At 37.7% G+C, this 15,418-nt stretch overlaps 2 protein-coding genes across 5 annotated transcripts in view; both read right to left on the reverse strand.

The window, feature by feature from the left end:
- Nucleotides 1-3,874: 3,874 nt before the first annotated feature.
- npffl (neuropeptide FF-amide peptide precursor like) lies at nucleotides 3,875-6,581 on the reverse strand. The gene is made up of 3 exons (XM_044166935.1): nucleotides 6,188-6,581; nucleotides 5,332-5,447; nucleotides 3,875-4,546 (listed from the first exon to the last, which is right to left on the reverse strand). The coding sequence occupies exons 1-3, from the start codon at nucleotides 6,332-6,334 to the stop codon at nucleotides 4,426-4,428; spliced, it is 384 nt and encodes a 127-aa protein (XP_044022870.1). The 5' UTR covers nucleotides 6,335-6,581; the 3' UTR covers nucleotides 3,875-4,425.
- Nucleotides 6,582-10,967: 4,386 nt separating this feature from the next.
- The window catches only part of itga7 (integrin, alpha 7), a 39,063-nt gene continuing 34,612 nt past the window's right edge, over nucleotides 10,968-15,418 (reverse strand). For 3 of the 4 annotated variants that reach the window (XM_044211587.1, XM_044211575.1, XM_044211567.1), the window contains one exon: nucleotides 10,968-12,935. In XM_044211587.1, coding sequence (XP_044067522.1) covers nucleotides 12,780-12,935 — 156 coding nt within the window. In that variant the 3' untranslated portion in view covers nucleotides 10,968-12,779. Of the gene's footprint in view, nucleotides 12,936-15,238; nucleotides 15,404-15,418 lie in introns of all 4 variants that reach the window. The other variant, XR_006379583.1, reaches the window with a different exon arrangement.

Genomic DNA, 15,418 nt, shown 5'->3' on the forward strand with positions numbered 1-15,418 from the left:
TAAAACACTGCAGATAAAGCATGAGTAAGTTTTTAAGTGTGGCTTCTTGTGGTGCACCAAGCCGTAATAGGCTTATTACTGCCCCCAACGGCCACAAGGGGCAATAATGAGCCCATTCCACACACAAGCGACAAGAGATTTATGCTTTGTCAGAAGTGTTTTCAAAACAGTATTTTTTGGTTTTACAAGAGAAAAGACTAAGTAGTTGGTTTGGTAAATGTACGTCAGGTTAACTGCCCCACCTCCGTAAAAGAGCAGTGCAGAGCTGCTTCCCTGAGCTTTTCTATGGGACCATCCGGGACTGTCTCAAACAAGGCTAGAGACAGCTAAGCTTTGTGATGAAGGGCTGGCTCACCTTGATACTTGTTTTTGAACCCCCACAACTTTTTAAAACGTACTTTTTGATCAATACTTGCTGAAGACAAGGCAGATATGCCATATTCCTCTCAGCCTTTAAATGTATTGTCACATTTAAACATACAGTAGTTAAAGTAATCAACAACTGGTGAATAACAGCCCTGGTAATAGCTAGCCCCAACTAGCAACCCGCTTCATTATGACAGTTAGCAACTTTGCAAAATCACTTTTAGTCCTTAATAAATAAAGAATAAATCATAAATCTTATGTGTCAGTGTCTTGTGTGTCAGTCCTTTATTCTGTTTTTCACATTCTTTGAAGCTGGTGGTTTTTGGAGCACAGCAAAGGTTTTCTCTGACTGTTAACTTGGCATTTTTCAGAACCTTTTTGGTTTCCATCGGTTTCCATCATTTGACTCTGTATCTGCCCAAAGACACTGATGCTTACCAATCGTTTAATGCTGCAGAACGTGTAATATGAGCCAACAATTGTCTGTAGGTTATAAGGAGCTTGCTGGACACCCCAATTTTATTTAACTTTTTCATTCTGTCTGTCTCGGTATCATTGAGTCTAGCTAGCTACAGTAGTTAGCATTACCTATCAAGCTTTCTGACAGTAGATTTTTTTGGCTAACACTTTGTACTTTGACTTAGCACTCTCAGCTAAGTTTGGTAGTTGTATTAGTGTATTCAGTACTTTACTCTGACACTACTTAGTAACAGTGTTACCATAGATACAGTCTATGGGTACCACTGAGAAAACATTCAAAGCTAACATATGCTAGCTGCTTAGCAACCATAATTTAAATCCTTGTATTAAAGGCCTGCATACTCACACAGGTGTTTTCAGTTAGTATTGTTGATAAGACCTCTGGAGCCGAAAGCTGTTCTTAAGTTCAAACTTAGCGTAAGTCTTTAGCTACTCAATTGAGATTTACGCTCAATGCTCACTAAATTAAATGTGATTACACCACACAAAGTGGTTCTTATTTAGGAGTTAGTTGTTGTTACTATACATGCTAACTGCAAGGGGTGATTGTTGCTTAGCTTACTGAGCCAACTGACAAAACTAATTAGCCTGCCAATAAAGAATGACTCATTTCAATTGAAGATTAAAGATGGAAAATAGCTGACATCTGACCAGATGCCTGATTAAAATGCTGTTTAATAATGTAAACTGAGAAGATTTTAAATCCCAAAGAACACAATACACTTCAAATGACAAACTAAATGACTAAATGGTGTTGAGTAGGTTAGCGTAATCATTTATTTCTCGCTCATTCTAAACTGCATAAAACCAAGCCTACTAACTCTTAAACACACACTGTTCTCCATATATGCAGATGTAAATAAACAAAGTCACACCTACACTCACAGTGGGTTGGCTGTTAAATTTAATATATTGATTGGCCTCCTAAAACAGTTATTTTTGGAAGTTATGTTAGCTTGCAATGCTACAGTGACTCCCTGTTTATACTGTTGATTGCTTTTGATAGTCTAGTTCACAATCACGAAGATCTTAGCTAACACATTTCTTAAGTTTTAGTGGTGCAACATGATTTAGTAAATCACTAGTATGAAACTAGCTAGTAGTTACTATAAACTTAGGAAGGACTTTACACACAAACTTACCAATAGCTGGTGCAACCAAACCCTGCTTAGGTTGTTAGACGGAGCTATAATGGGAGTTACATGAGGTCAGCCTGCTACTAAGAAAGATGATTGCTTGGTCACCACAGGGCCATGACTCCATAATCTTATTTGGCATATAGAGATATAAATCATCATAATTTTCTTTTAACATTGTGTACCTACCTTGTTGTTGGTCTCGTATATTTACATTTTATGAAGCTGTTTTCTTATCCTGTTTAGTGTATACATATATATGTATATATGTATTTAATATTATGCACAATATCTTTGAACTTTGAAAAGTACTCTAGATGGTGAATTGCTGAAAATTATTCTCAAAAACTGTGTGTTTAAAATTGATTGTGTAAGAGACAGAACTAGAAAAACTATGCTCTACCTGTAATGCACATGTTGCAACAATGCTCCTTTGATTAGCAGTTAAAGTAAAAAATCAAGAGATCGTCTGTCAGTTGTCTCCATTCAGCACTAGTTATTCTTCATTTTGTCTTCTGGGCTCATAAAGAGGAATGAGAGGTCAGGCTAATAAAAGACTTCCTAAGAGGGATTGCTTTCCTTCCCACTAATTGGCTGTGGAAACCATGAAATAGTAGAGTAATTGCACGTTTCTGTGTTTAAATTACATGCTGCTTCCCAAGGTGGCCTGTAAATTCACCACACACAAAACCAAACAACCACTGCTAAGTCTGTAGAGAAGAGCTGTCCATCACTTTACATTAAACAGATGATTGCTGGTTAAAACATTTTCCATTCACATCCCATGAAACCTAATCCTGCATACAGCTGTCTGTGGGTTGTAGAGACAAAAGTGAAGTAACTAGAATTTGTCAGCAATTAGTATTTAAATGATAAGACAAATGACAATATTTTCATGTTTTGTGCATATCCAAATATAGCACTGTGCCACAAACATCCTGCTAATCAGTTGTGGGGAAAATGTATTACAAACAATCACAATTGAACAGCGGTTGTAAAGCCACACAAGTTGTCCAGCAACCAAATTCAAATAAACTGACTGCAGACTAGCAATTATTTTGACAATACTGTAGAACATCACTGTAAATCTCATGATATCAAAGATAATATAATAATATTATATGAATTTGTGCTGAAACTTTTAATTGATTTGTTTATAAGATGATTAGTCAATTATCAAGGAAATTTTCTAAATACTTGCCTGTTTCAGCTTGAAAAATGTGAGGATTCGCTGCTTTTCTCAGTTTTATATTAAATTAAATGTTTTTTGTGTTTTGGACAAAACAAGGCATTTGAAGACATCTCATTAGATTGTTATGGCCATTATTTACTATTATTCTGACATTTTATAGACAAATCAATTTGATTGTAAAAAATAACCCACAGATTAACTGATAATGAAAATAATCATTAGTTACAGCCCTGATCTATATTTCAAAATGAATATTTATACAAGTGATTAATTTTTTTGTATCATGCAGATGTCAAAGCTCAGACAGAAACTTTCAAACGATTTCAACATCTGTATTTGTAGTATTCAATACTTTCAGGTGAAACTAGGCAGGGTAAACAGCAGACACTCAGGAAGACTCCTCCCTGAGGGCAGGGCTTAAGCTACACAGAGTAGCTTACATTTCTGAGTTCTCAGACCATTTTCACAATTGAGAATGACTTCACAGATGGGAGCCGAAACGTCTTGATTCTGAAAACAGTGTCCAGATGACTACGACTGAAACCTTTTCTACGATGGAACACTCCTGGACAAATGAAGGACTATGATGATGACACTGTGTAGTATTCAATACTGTAATTACAGCTAACTCCCTTTGACTGGCTTATTGTGATCCTGATCTTTGTTCATTGATCATTTTGAACACACACATACACATGAATTTATCTTTTCCAAGTTCAAAGCTTTTTTATTTGACCAGAGAACTGAAAAAAAAAATTAAGCGATCAATTTACAGCAAACACTTTCAGTCATAAATAACATTCCAGTCAGGACAAATGAGGTCTGCTCAGAAAACCTTAATAGGCGCTCGTCAACATGCTTTACAGTGTTGGAAATCAGAAAAAACTGTAAAATGAAGCCCATGTCATCTTTAAAGGGATAGTTCAGGGTTTTTGAAGTGGGGATGTATGAGGTATTTATTGAAAGTCATTGTATTACCTACAGTAGATGGGGGTCGGCCGCAGCCAGTTTGGAGAAACAGACAGCTGCTCCGCCACAGACGCTCAGCTCTGTATTGTTGTGAAAAAAACCTAAACTATCCCTTTAACTAAACGTTGGGTGTCAAGTAAGGCCTAATAGGCTGGGACAATGTTGACAAAAACGTGAGAGTTTTAAAATAATTCAGATTTATTCATTCAGATTTTGTCTCTCCACAGTTGCCCACTGCTTGGCCTTATGCCAGGACAGTGATGTGTGGATCTGCCTGCCAGATTATTTCTTGCCAAATCTCTGGGGCACGGCCATACTCCAGATCTGACCGGGGACAGCCTCCCAGTCATGGGAATGTATCTGATCCTCCGACACTACCTGCCCTCTGGAGCGGCGGCCAAACCTGCGAGGGAGGAGAAACAGAGGCAGGAACTGGAAATGGTTTAAATGAACAACCACACAAAAACAAGCTTTTGATGAGGGATAAACATGGACAAATATAAAGCTGCAAATACAAAAGAATGATGCCTATTTTGTTTTTGTGTTTGTCAAACCTTAACTGTATTTAACTGATCAGAGCAGGAAGGACTGTTACATAGGAGGTACAGCAGGTTAAAGGTAAAAGAAGCAACAGTTTTAGTGTGATGTTTAAACCCTCAAGGCTGAGACCACAATTTCAGTTCAAAAACATTATCTAATCTTTGCTATAAGGTGGTTGGCTCCTAAACCACTTTTAATAACAATTTTAAGTACATGATATTCAAAAATGGTACATATGGTACTTTGTGTCATTTTAAAATGTAGGTATGGAAGAGATGCAAGTGGATAAATGGATTTTCATTTTATCTGCATGGGGCGCTACAACGATTAGTCAGTCGACAGAAAAACTATTTCAATAACCGTTTAGTCATTACATTGTCAAGCCAAAATGGCAAAAATTCTCTCTGAATAATGATATGAAATGATAATGATTTGATAATGAAAATAACTGTTAGTTGCAGCACTATCTGTGTGGCTCTTGCAGTACACTGATATTTTTAGTAATCAGGGCCCATTTAAAGAGTTATTAATTCAGTGCTGATAGGAAACTGCTATACAGGTGGTTGAAGTGGTACAGTTTTAGAAGTTTATTTCCTGTGTTTTATGTGTACTGTATGTGATAAATACAGGCTCTGTAATGGCACTGACCTCTGTGGCTCATGGAGGACAGAGTTCCTGGTTTCTCTCTGAGATCCGAGCAGCAGAGCTCTCAGCACTGCAGTCAGTAGACGGTCATCAATGCTGTTATCTGTGTTTTCACTCTCCTGGAGCACAACAGCAAACACACAAACAAATGCAGAGTCTAGTATAAAAAAGCTTGTATTCTGTTTTTGAATTTTTTTGCAACACAGACCACAGGGTTGTAACTCCAGCCAGTCAGTCCTGCTGTGGCAAGGGACCTAGAGATGTAGATATCAGTGTACAATGGCAAAGAAATGTATCTCATGTCCACCAAAATATCCATCCACCCTTATCTTTATGCAAAATAAAACCCAGATCTGTCTGTCTCTGCACACCACAGTACTCTGTTTCACACTGTTGCATGAATAGGAGCGCTATCTGAAATCTAAATGGGTTATGTGATTTAGCTTGTCTCACTTGATAAAAGGGCTCAAATCCCATTTACATACTTCATCACATGGAGTGACAGACTTCTCTGAAAATGTTGGCATGACTTCTGGTTGTGCACAGAATTTTTCATTCAGTCTAATGTGGCAAAGCATCCTGACAGACAGTATATTTTAACACAAAACGATGTGTGCCTGAGATATGTTTCAAAATTGGATTTTTATTTTCAGATGCCAAAATGATTTTGGCAGATAGGATTTAACATAAATTAATGTTAGAAAACAGTCATAAATGGTGTTATAGGTATATTTCCTCGCCACAGCTACAGATAAATCAAACGGCTAAGATAATAAAATACTAATGATAATATGATGATAATTACATACTTGAAATTAAAAATTTGCAATTTAAGTCTGTGAGTGGCTTGTTGTCTCACCAGCCCCAGCAGGTGGTCCACCATGTTCTCCTCCGAGCCTGGCAGGATGTTATTTTTGTCCAGACTGCCTTGGATGTGAAGAGCCTGACTAACGCCAGCCATCGCCAGAACCAAAGCCAGAAGAGTCACCACCGCAGCTGTGTCCATGGTCTCAAACTGGAGAGGAGGTCAGATGAATGATGAAATGACAAAGGTAGAGGAAGATTTCGGTTGTCCTGATTACACCTGTTGACTTCAAAAGCTCGGCTCCTGGAGAACAGAGGAAAGATTCGTCCTGCTCAGGGTTTAAGTGTCCTCTTTGTGCGGTGTCCTGGCTAACTTCAGTGGTGGTAACATCCTCGCCAGGTCTTATATACACCTCCTGGTCACTGTCTGGAGACCCCCAGGAGAGCTGGAGAAAGATGATGCTACTGTACAAAGGGGAAAAGGGGACAGGATGGAGGAAGAACCAGCCCACAATTTGAGACTTAACTAGGTCCATTTAGCAGGATCAGGGCATTAGTGATGACTGAGCGCCAGAGTGTGTTATTATGTGGCCCTTAGGGTAGTGCAACACAACTCTCTCAGTTATTAAACAGATAAATCCCTGCAAATGGACTCTGATCCACCAGTCCCTGTTGTCCAGTAGTCCGCACGGCATGTGCAGACAGACAATATCTGAGAACACTCATTACCTACTTTATCATGCGCCGAAATTAAGCAAATTAGTCCAGACGACTTTAGTGATCTTAGACAACAAAGTAATTAACCTAAAAAAGTCTTTTAGAAGCAGAAAAACAAAGTAGACACAAAATAAATGACCAAGAGAGTGACACATTTACTGCTTATTAGTTTTTTAATATTTAGCTCCAGAGCTAATGTTTCTAAATTAGAGGATATATCCACAATATCATCTCACACCTCAGGGCTTATAATGTTACTGATTCATTCATCAGGGAAGGATCAACCTTGGAGTTTGTATCTTTGTGGCGTCTCAGATTAATGTCGTGGATCTTTATTTTCATTTTAGGGATCGTTTTGCAAGTATAGGCTGAAATGTCCAAGATCATGCTCAAGATAATGTATGTAAATTAAATTTTCAGGTAAATGGTTGATTTTTTTTCTTGTTTTAAAATTCACTATTCACTATTTTTATAACCATATAAAAGTTTCACTGGAAATGCTTCACACATGCTCTCTCCAAATGAAATGAATATGAAGCTCAATAGTAACGTAATGGGTCATGAAAACCTTTGCATACACAATAGAAGGAAGTTTTTTCTTAACATGCTGATGAAGGGATTTCAGAAAGAAGTTTCTTCCAAAGGAAAGAGTGTCTTAGAATAAAAACCCTTCATTTGTTAAATGTCAGCTTCCTTCATTTTGTTAATTTCAAACAAAGACAACTTTAGGCTTGATTTGTGAGAGTGACACTTGCTTTATTAGTGCCATATGTGTTCACTTTGTCTCTGTCTTTGACTCAGTGTGTCCGTGTGTGTGTGTTTGTGTGTTTGTAATAATTAGTCACTTCCCCAATACCGGATGAGACATCAACAGAATTGGCTCATCAAAGTGCCTAATGGGTGACAATCCGCTTAAAGTACAACATACACACACCCACACGGTCTAACTGTCCATGTTTAACTGCCATGGCAACCAGAATGACATCTGAAGGATTCTGAAGGGAATTAGTTTTCATTACTATAATAAGATCATAAGCTTTTGGATTAGAGAAAAATCTAATTCACTCACTCTGACATGATAATAAAAAGTAACATTTATGTTTAGTCTGTGCTGTTTTGCTTGAGATTAAGTTATTTTTAAACAGTAACATACACTCATTGGCCACTTCATTAGGTACACCTACATAGTCTAATGCAATCCAATACAACAGTCCTGCCTTGAAGAGTACTTTTATGATGCCTGTAATGTTTAGTTTTTGTTGACATTATCATAGACGTGTTAATTCAATTATATATTTTATAAAAATAATAAATAATAATATAACTTTATTTATAGAGCACTTTTCAAAACAAAGTACAAAGTGCTTCACAGAGAGGGAAATAAAAAACCACAGTGAATGATAAAATACATTTAAAAAAACAATAAAATAAACAGACAGCTCAGGTAAAATCATTCAATTCAATTCAATTTTATTTATATAGCGCCAATTCATAACAGAAGTTATTTCATTGCACTTTTTCTATAGAGCAGGTCTAGACCATACTCTTTATAATATTAATTACAGAGACCCAACAAATCCCACCATGAGCAAGCATTTGGCGACAGTGGCAAGAAAAAACTTCCTTTTAACAGGGTTAGGGAGGCACAATTCAAAGTCAAATCATGAAATGCATTCCAAAAAAAATGCTTCTTGAGAAGAAACTTAAAAGAAGACACTGACTCAGACAACCCAATTTCTTCGGGCAAGTTGTTCCAGAGCCTCGGGGCCCTGATGGCAAAAGCTCTGTCCCCCTTAGTTTTCATCCTGGACTTGGGAAGAAACAGAAGACCCCTGCCCGAAGATCTCAAACTGCGTAAAGGTTCATAAGGGATTAAAAGGTCTAAAATATTTTATTACAGAGATCATAGTTAGTGATGTGTTGTACTGGACTGCATTATATTCAGAGGTGTTTCTAATATTCTGCCCTCCTCAGGTATGTAAATAGGCAGGACAAAAAAATTAGAAACACAGCTGAATATAATTGTCATGGTTTTGGGTCTTGGGTTTTGTTAATTCCTGTTTTATTTTGTAGTGTGCTGCCTCATATGTCTTGTGTAGTTTTGCTTCCTGTCTTTGATTGCTTTTCTCTGCATTTTTGATTATCTGCCTAACCCTGATTAGTTTCACCTGTGTCTCGTTTTTTCCCTTCACGTGAGTGTAATTTAGTGTACTTCCTTTGTTCTGCGTTAGTCCGTCTTGGTTCATGTGCCTTGCGTTCCAACTGTCTTTCCTTGTGTTTGTTCCCAGTGTTTTGGATTTACTACCTCGCTTTTTGGACTATCTGGCTGTATTTGGACTTAGGATTTTCTGCCTGCTCCAAATGGATTTGTTTGCCTGTGTTTGGACTGCCCTTTCATGGGTTTGATCTATGCCTGCCTGACCACCCTTGTAAGTCTTTGTACAAGTCTTTTATTAAACCATTGCACTGCACCAGCTCTGCTTCTACCTCTGTAACTGCAATTGGGTCCAATCTCGTGTTTCCTATTACCCGGCTTGAACTCTGACAATAATGTAGTCCAGTATAACACCACCTTTAACTATGACCTCAGTAATAAACATATATTTGATTTTGTACATTTCTGACAATGTCAACAAAAACTGAACTTTATCAACTCCATAAAGGTAGAATTTATGGCTGATCTGTTGGATTGAATTGCAATAGATTGTACTGGTGTACCTAATAAAGAACAGGTGTACCTCACCGAGGCTCAGGTTCAATCAAATATCAAACATTTTCAGTTACCACAACTAAATCCCCACCTTTTGCAGACATCAACTGTGTGTAGAGTTAAGAAACATCAAGGTGTCATTATATCATTACAAAAACAACAACCCCACCATGATATGAGACTAAATAGTATAATGTATCTTAACCATTAACTTTCATATTTCGTGGTGTCAAGGGAATGCTTCAACATTTTGGGAAATACGCTTATTTGCTTTCTTGCCATGACAGTTAGATAAGAGGATTGATACCACTCTCATACCTGTCCGTTCAATATTAAGCTGCAGCCGTTTAGCGTTTAACAACGCATAATTTCTCATACACCCCTTATTTAGATTATTTTAGATAGATATTTGTATGAAAGCACTACCTAAAATATTGTCAGAGTATCAATATCAGTTTCATATTCTTCCATTGAGAAATATATTTATTTCTATCCTCTCCTGATCTGGAGAAGGTTATCTATGCTTATAGCCAATCTTTTTTTACTCTGCTGCAACACTCATGCAAAGCCAAACATCTTTCTCTCACCCCTCCTGCTGGTTCATCTTGCATGTATGGATTTTAACTGGACCTAAAGAAAAAGAACCATACATGACCAATTTAATCTTCTCCCTGTTGGTAGCCGGTTAGAACAGGAAACGAGCCGATGATTTAAAGCTTAGGTCAGTTTGACCTCGAGCTATATATGGCTAACCTGTACCTTTTTGTTGTTGTTCAGGCTAATGGTCCTGGACTTTTACATATTCAGATGATGATTGTTATTATCATATGACAAAACCACTATCAGTTTCCTGTTCACTTGTTGTTTCATTTTAGTTACGCGCACATATACGATTCCACATATTGTATTCCACAGAAACTAAACAAACTTTATTTCTTCTTCAAAATGATGTACATTCAAAAGTAAGTACATTTATTTTAGTTTTGTTTTTGTTTTTTAAACTTTAATGTACCACTAATCTCTGTCCTTGTGGTGCAATATGTCTGTCCGCATGTTGACAAATTCAAGTCACACTACAAGGTTATGGGCAACATTACCGTGAAAATAAGGAACAAAATAATGCAAATTTATTCAATACAAGTTATTATCTTGTAATTGTTTTTGTTCCATACTTAAAATGGCAACATTTACATACTACATTAGTATTAATTTGTTTTGTGTATCACACAAACAGTTCTGTTTACAAAAAATCCCAAATAGTACAGCGACGAGATGGGTATGTCAGTTTACAGACTTTTGCCTCCATCTGGTGTTCTCTGAGTAAACTGCAGGTTTAACAAATCAAATACTGTATGCTAACTAGCAATTGTTGTACAAATGGCTAAAATTCAACTGAGAATGACACAACTTCTGTTATCTGATGGGTTTATTTAGTTTACAATGTTGAAACAGTGCAGCCAAACATAAAATAAATAAAACACTGAGTCATGACAACGGGAGAAAAAATGGGGGAACGTCAGAACAGCAACAGGAGCTTCATGCAGCTAATAGAAGATTGTCCAGCAATACCAAAAAAAAAAACCAACAACAAGCTGACTCTTCATACAGCCACGATCCAAATTAGATCCAAAGAAAGTTTCTCTGGTTCCTTGCCGACATATTCTGTTTTCTAGAAATGTTCTCTCCTCTCCATGTTGTTTAAGTGTTGGAGGTATGTTTATTTGTCCACAAGTGTCCAACAGATGCTTCAGCCTGATCTAATTTGTAAGTTGCCTTCTGTTCTTTACCGGAAGAAGCTCACAATCTGCTACTTTTACCATAAGGCACTTGTATGCAGTTACAAATGTCAGTACTGAATTTAATATACTATCTTACACTGGCTAGTATGACTGGGATACATTACCAGGAACAGTGCGACAGGCAGGTTACACTAATATAACCCAACTAAAAAGTTTCAAAACTATTTATACAAAGGTCATGATGTCTCCTGGTGAAATATTTTTACATCTCAGTAAAAAAAAGAAAAGGTGGTGTTGCTTGAAAATATTCATAATCTACATGTATCTGCTTCAGTCAGTAATATAGGTTTTAATTTGAGACCATGTTTTCACACACAATCCTTTTATACACTGGGAAAATGTATGCCCTTATGATGCTGGACATCCATTCAAAAATCAATGTTGTGTTCAGAAATGTAAATGCTTACACTGCAAATGGGCAGACCATATTTTAAATATTGCTTCACTTTTCTGATATATTTGGTTTTCATGAGATAACAGTGCTATGGCCATGACTGTCATAAGCTATATTGTGGTTTTCTTGTTCTTATTCAAGTTCACTCAGGCAATCAACTATTGATGTACAGTACATTTGACTGACATATTAACAAAAAATGAAAATAATATTGACACAGAAAAGTCTCCTTTTTTAGAAGGCATTCTTATCCCTGAATAAGGATATACAAAAAACCATCAGGTGAACTTATTTAATGGCTTTTTCAGCTTGTTCAGAGCAATCAGCAAGCCCAGACAACACATTCAGTGTTCCACAACATCTTACTTTACTGATATCTTACATACTGACTTTTCCCCAATGTTTACCAGTGCTAACTAAAATAAAATCCCAAAACATCATTTATATAAAAAACAAATGCATTTTTGTCATTGCCCTTATCAGTCATCAGTCTAACAGTAGTTACGGCAAAAAGTAGTCTTTGTCACAGGCAGTGGCTTCATAATCAACAATGTCCAGTGTGTCTGTACGCATCTAATATTACACTGTATGTTTGTGCATTCATGCATATCTTTGAGTTGTGATTTTCTGTCCTCCTTTGTTCTGCCAGTCAAAACTGATGACAGACAATGAAGTCCATGTGAGCGTCAACGCTCCTTCTGCAGGCTGTAATACATATTGAGCAGCCAGACTGGTTCTAATATTGTTGCTGGCCTTCAGTACTTACTGTAAAACACTAATATAGATGCACAGTATAAATAGACTATCCGAGGCCAGCCATCAGTGGGCTACAGCATGGGAGAATATAGATCCAGTCACAGTGTAACAGGCCACCAATATGTAAGTACTGACACAGTACAGTGTGCACAAGATGTCATGATCTCAGTCTATGTGCACTTTTTTAGTCCGTTAGTTCCAATGCAAAGACAGAATGAGTGCCACACATGGTGATTTGAATTAATTCAGTCAGTCAGTGCTTCAAAGCAAATTACGAGGTCCCGTCACTCCAGTGCGTGGCCCATTCCTTTTTATGGACAACTCCTGACTTCTCAGTCTGGAACTGTGGCCGGTCCTCGCGAGGAATCTTCACCGCGTGGTACTGAGGCAATTTGTCTTTGTAGTGGGCCCGTTGGAAGAAGCCACACTGTCGGCACAGGAAAGAGGAAAGCAAGAAGGAGTGGAGATAGAGGAAGAAAGGTAGAGAGGCATGGAGGGACAGAAAGGAAGAAAAAATCTAATAATTAACTGATTTCATATAAGAATCTGATTGCAAATCACCTGCATTTCTTTTCCCTTATTTCAACTTTCCAATATCATGCCTAGTAAGAGACATTTCAAATCTCATTTATTCTATTAATGTCTTCTAGTTCATCTCAAACAGATGAGAAGAAAAAGTGATTATCTGATGACATTGTGCAGTCAAGGTGACTCTTTAATAAAAGGCACATCCACATGCTCCAATTTAGCGTCAGTCTTACTGACTGTCAGTCTAATAAGTGTCCTTGATTAACACACCAACACGCTGCCAAGGTGCCATTAAGAAGTTGCACATATTAATGCGAACAAAAACACCTACTGATATTAATGATAAGTTGATTCTGGCACCCGAAAAAAGCCAGTTGGTCATGAGATGCAAGTCAAATAGGAGTGTTGTGTCAGATTGAAAAGCACCTGATAAGCATATCATGACAATTCATTCTTCATAGACTGGTGCCAGAATGAACAAGTGTAGATAAGTAAAGTGTAACATCAATAGCAGAGGCACAGCACACAGCACAGCAGACATCTGAAAGCCCACAGGGAGAGATGGCTGGATGGTGTTCATAGACACAGATTAAAAGGACAAAACAATGCTAAATAAATTAATCCGTTGTGAATTGATTTACAACAAAACAGCACATTTTTGCAATCCATTATCTAATAACAGAAAGCACCACAGTGGTAAAAGTGTACAGGTTGTTTCAGCCAAGTGCCTGATTGGTTGAAGAGACCTTTATAATAATATGAATAAGCACAGCTGGCCACATTGATACCATATAATTGACCGTTGCCTAAACCCCTCCCCCAAACAGCGATTGTCCAATCCATAGCTTAGCAACCGTAACTAGGCACAGCGGGCTTGTTCATGTGGCTCTTAGAAGTATTTTAGCATTTCCAAAACAAAAACACAAGAGCGAAAGTATGATTGTCTGCTCCACTGTAAGCTGCGAACGTTACGTCTGGCTTAACTGCTACCTACAGCAGTAACCTAATTTAGCATTAACATATTTAAAGGCCAATATCATTAGCACATCCACTGTGAAGTAACTTATTCACATTGTGCAAAATGGTCCTGGATACTATCAGAGTTTAGGCTAACGTTAGCGGCTCTGTCCTGCTCTTTATTATATTTGGAAAAGTAGTATACAAACAAAAAAGATAAAAAATACCAACAATAAAGCATAAATCTACCTCTCTCGTGTTTGTCCAAGTGTGTAGGTTAAGTAAAGCAATCAATCAGGTTTATGTGAGAATGAAGTAAGAGTCTGAGCTTACATTTTTCCTCATAATACTTATTACTAGGACTAACGTTAAGTAGCTCTAGACTGCAATGGTAAAACAATGCTGTAACGTTAATTTACATGTATCATCGACTGGTGAAGATACTAACATTTTGCCGGAGCCATGCAGCTTTAGCCTCGGTCTTTTAGCACGATATGTGTGTGTAGCTGTCAAGTGCATTGTTTAACCGGTAGTTAACACATACAGACTCCAAAGCTGGGACAGCCACCTCTTTTACAAGGTTCTTGTTTTAAAACGAGTCAGATGGAGACAGCATTTTTAACCAATGCATGGAACTAACGTTAGCTTAATTAGCTAGCTAGCTAGGGCTAATTAAATCTGCCAGAGACATTTTAACCAGTAAAATCGATGGTCGCCGGCTAGAGATGAAAAGCCTCCTTTCATCTGAAATCAAGGACCCATTGTTTCCAAAATTGCTAAGATTTCGAGTGGTAAATCTGCCTGTTCATATCACTGTAAACTGCAAGTGTGCTGTGCTAAAACGTAAAGCTTGACAGGCATAGCAACAGTAACTAATGGCTGCAGGGTTCAGAGAACTGTCAATTTGAAGATGTTAGTTTGGGCTCTGGAAAATTGTGATAGGCATTTTTTACGATTTCAAAGACTAAACAATTAGAAAGAGTATATAAATTATAAATAAACATATAAATCTGTCACCGTTATCACTGCAAATGTACCATGCAGATGGGAATGCTTGCTAAGCATAGCAACAGTAACTAAGGGGGACAGAGCCTAACAAACAGTCCATCCACCATATATGATCACATCTGTGCATTTTTGTTATTAAGAGTGCCAGAATGTGCTAATATTACATAATGTACTGAACACCACCAGCCACAACAGTGTGGGCCGAAGAACAAAGCGATTGTGGGTGAGTATTTTTACCGCTTGGAGGGAGAGGAGGAGGGGAGAGCAGGCCAGAGTGAAATATTCTTTATTTTATAGTTCTGATGCCTGCTTCTCCGCCTCCGAGGGTTGGACCCCCAAATGGGCGCGGTAGTACTCCGTCTCATAGTGTCGGCGCCGCTCACTGCGTTTGAAGAACCCACACTGGGTAACAGATCA

Source organism: Siniperca chuatsi, linkage group LG2 (genome assembly GCF_020085105.1).
Source record: "Siniperca chuatsi isolate FFG_IHB_CAS linkage group LG2, ASM2008510v1, whole genome shotgun sequence".
Taxonomy (NCBI): Eukaryota; Metazoa; Chordata; class Actinopteri; order Centrarchiformes; family Sinipercidae; genus Siniperca; species Siniperca chuatsi.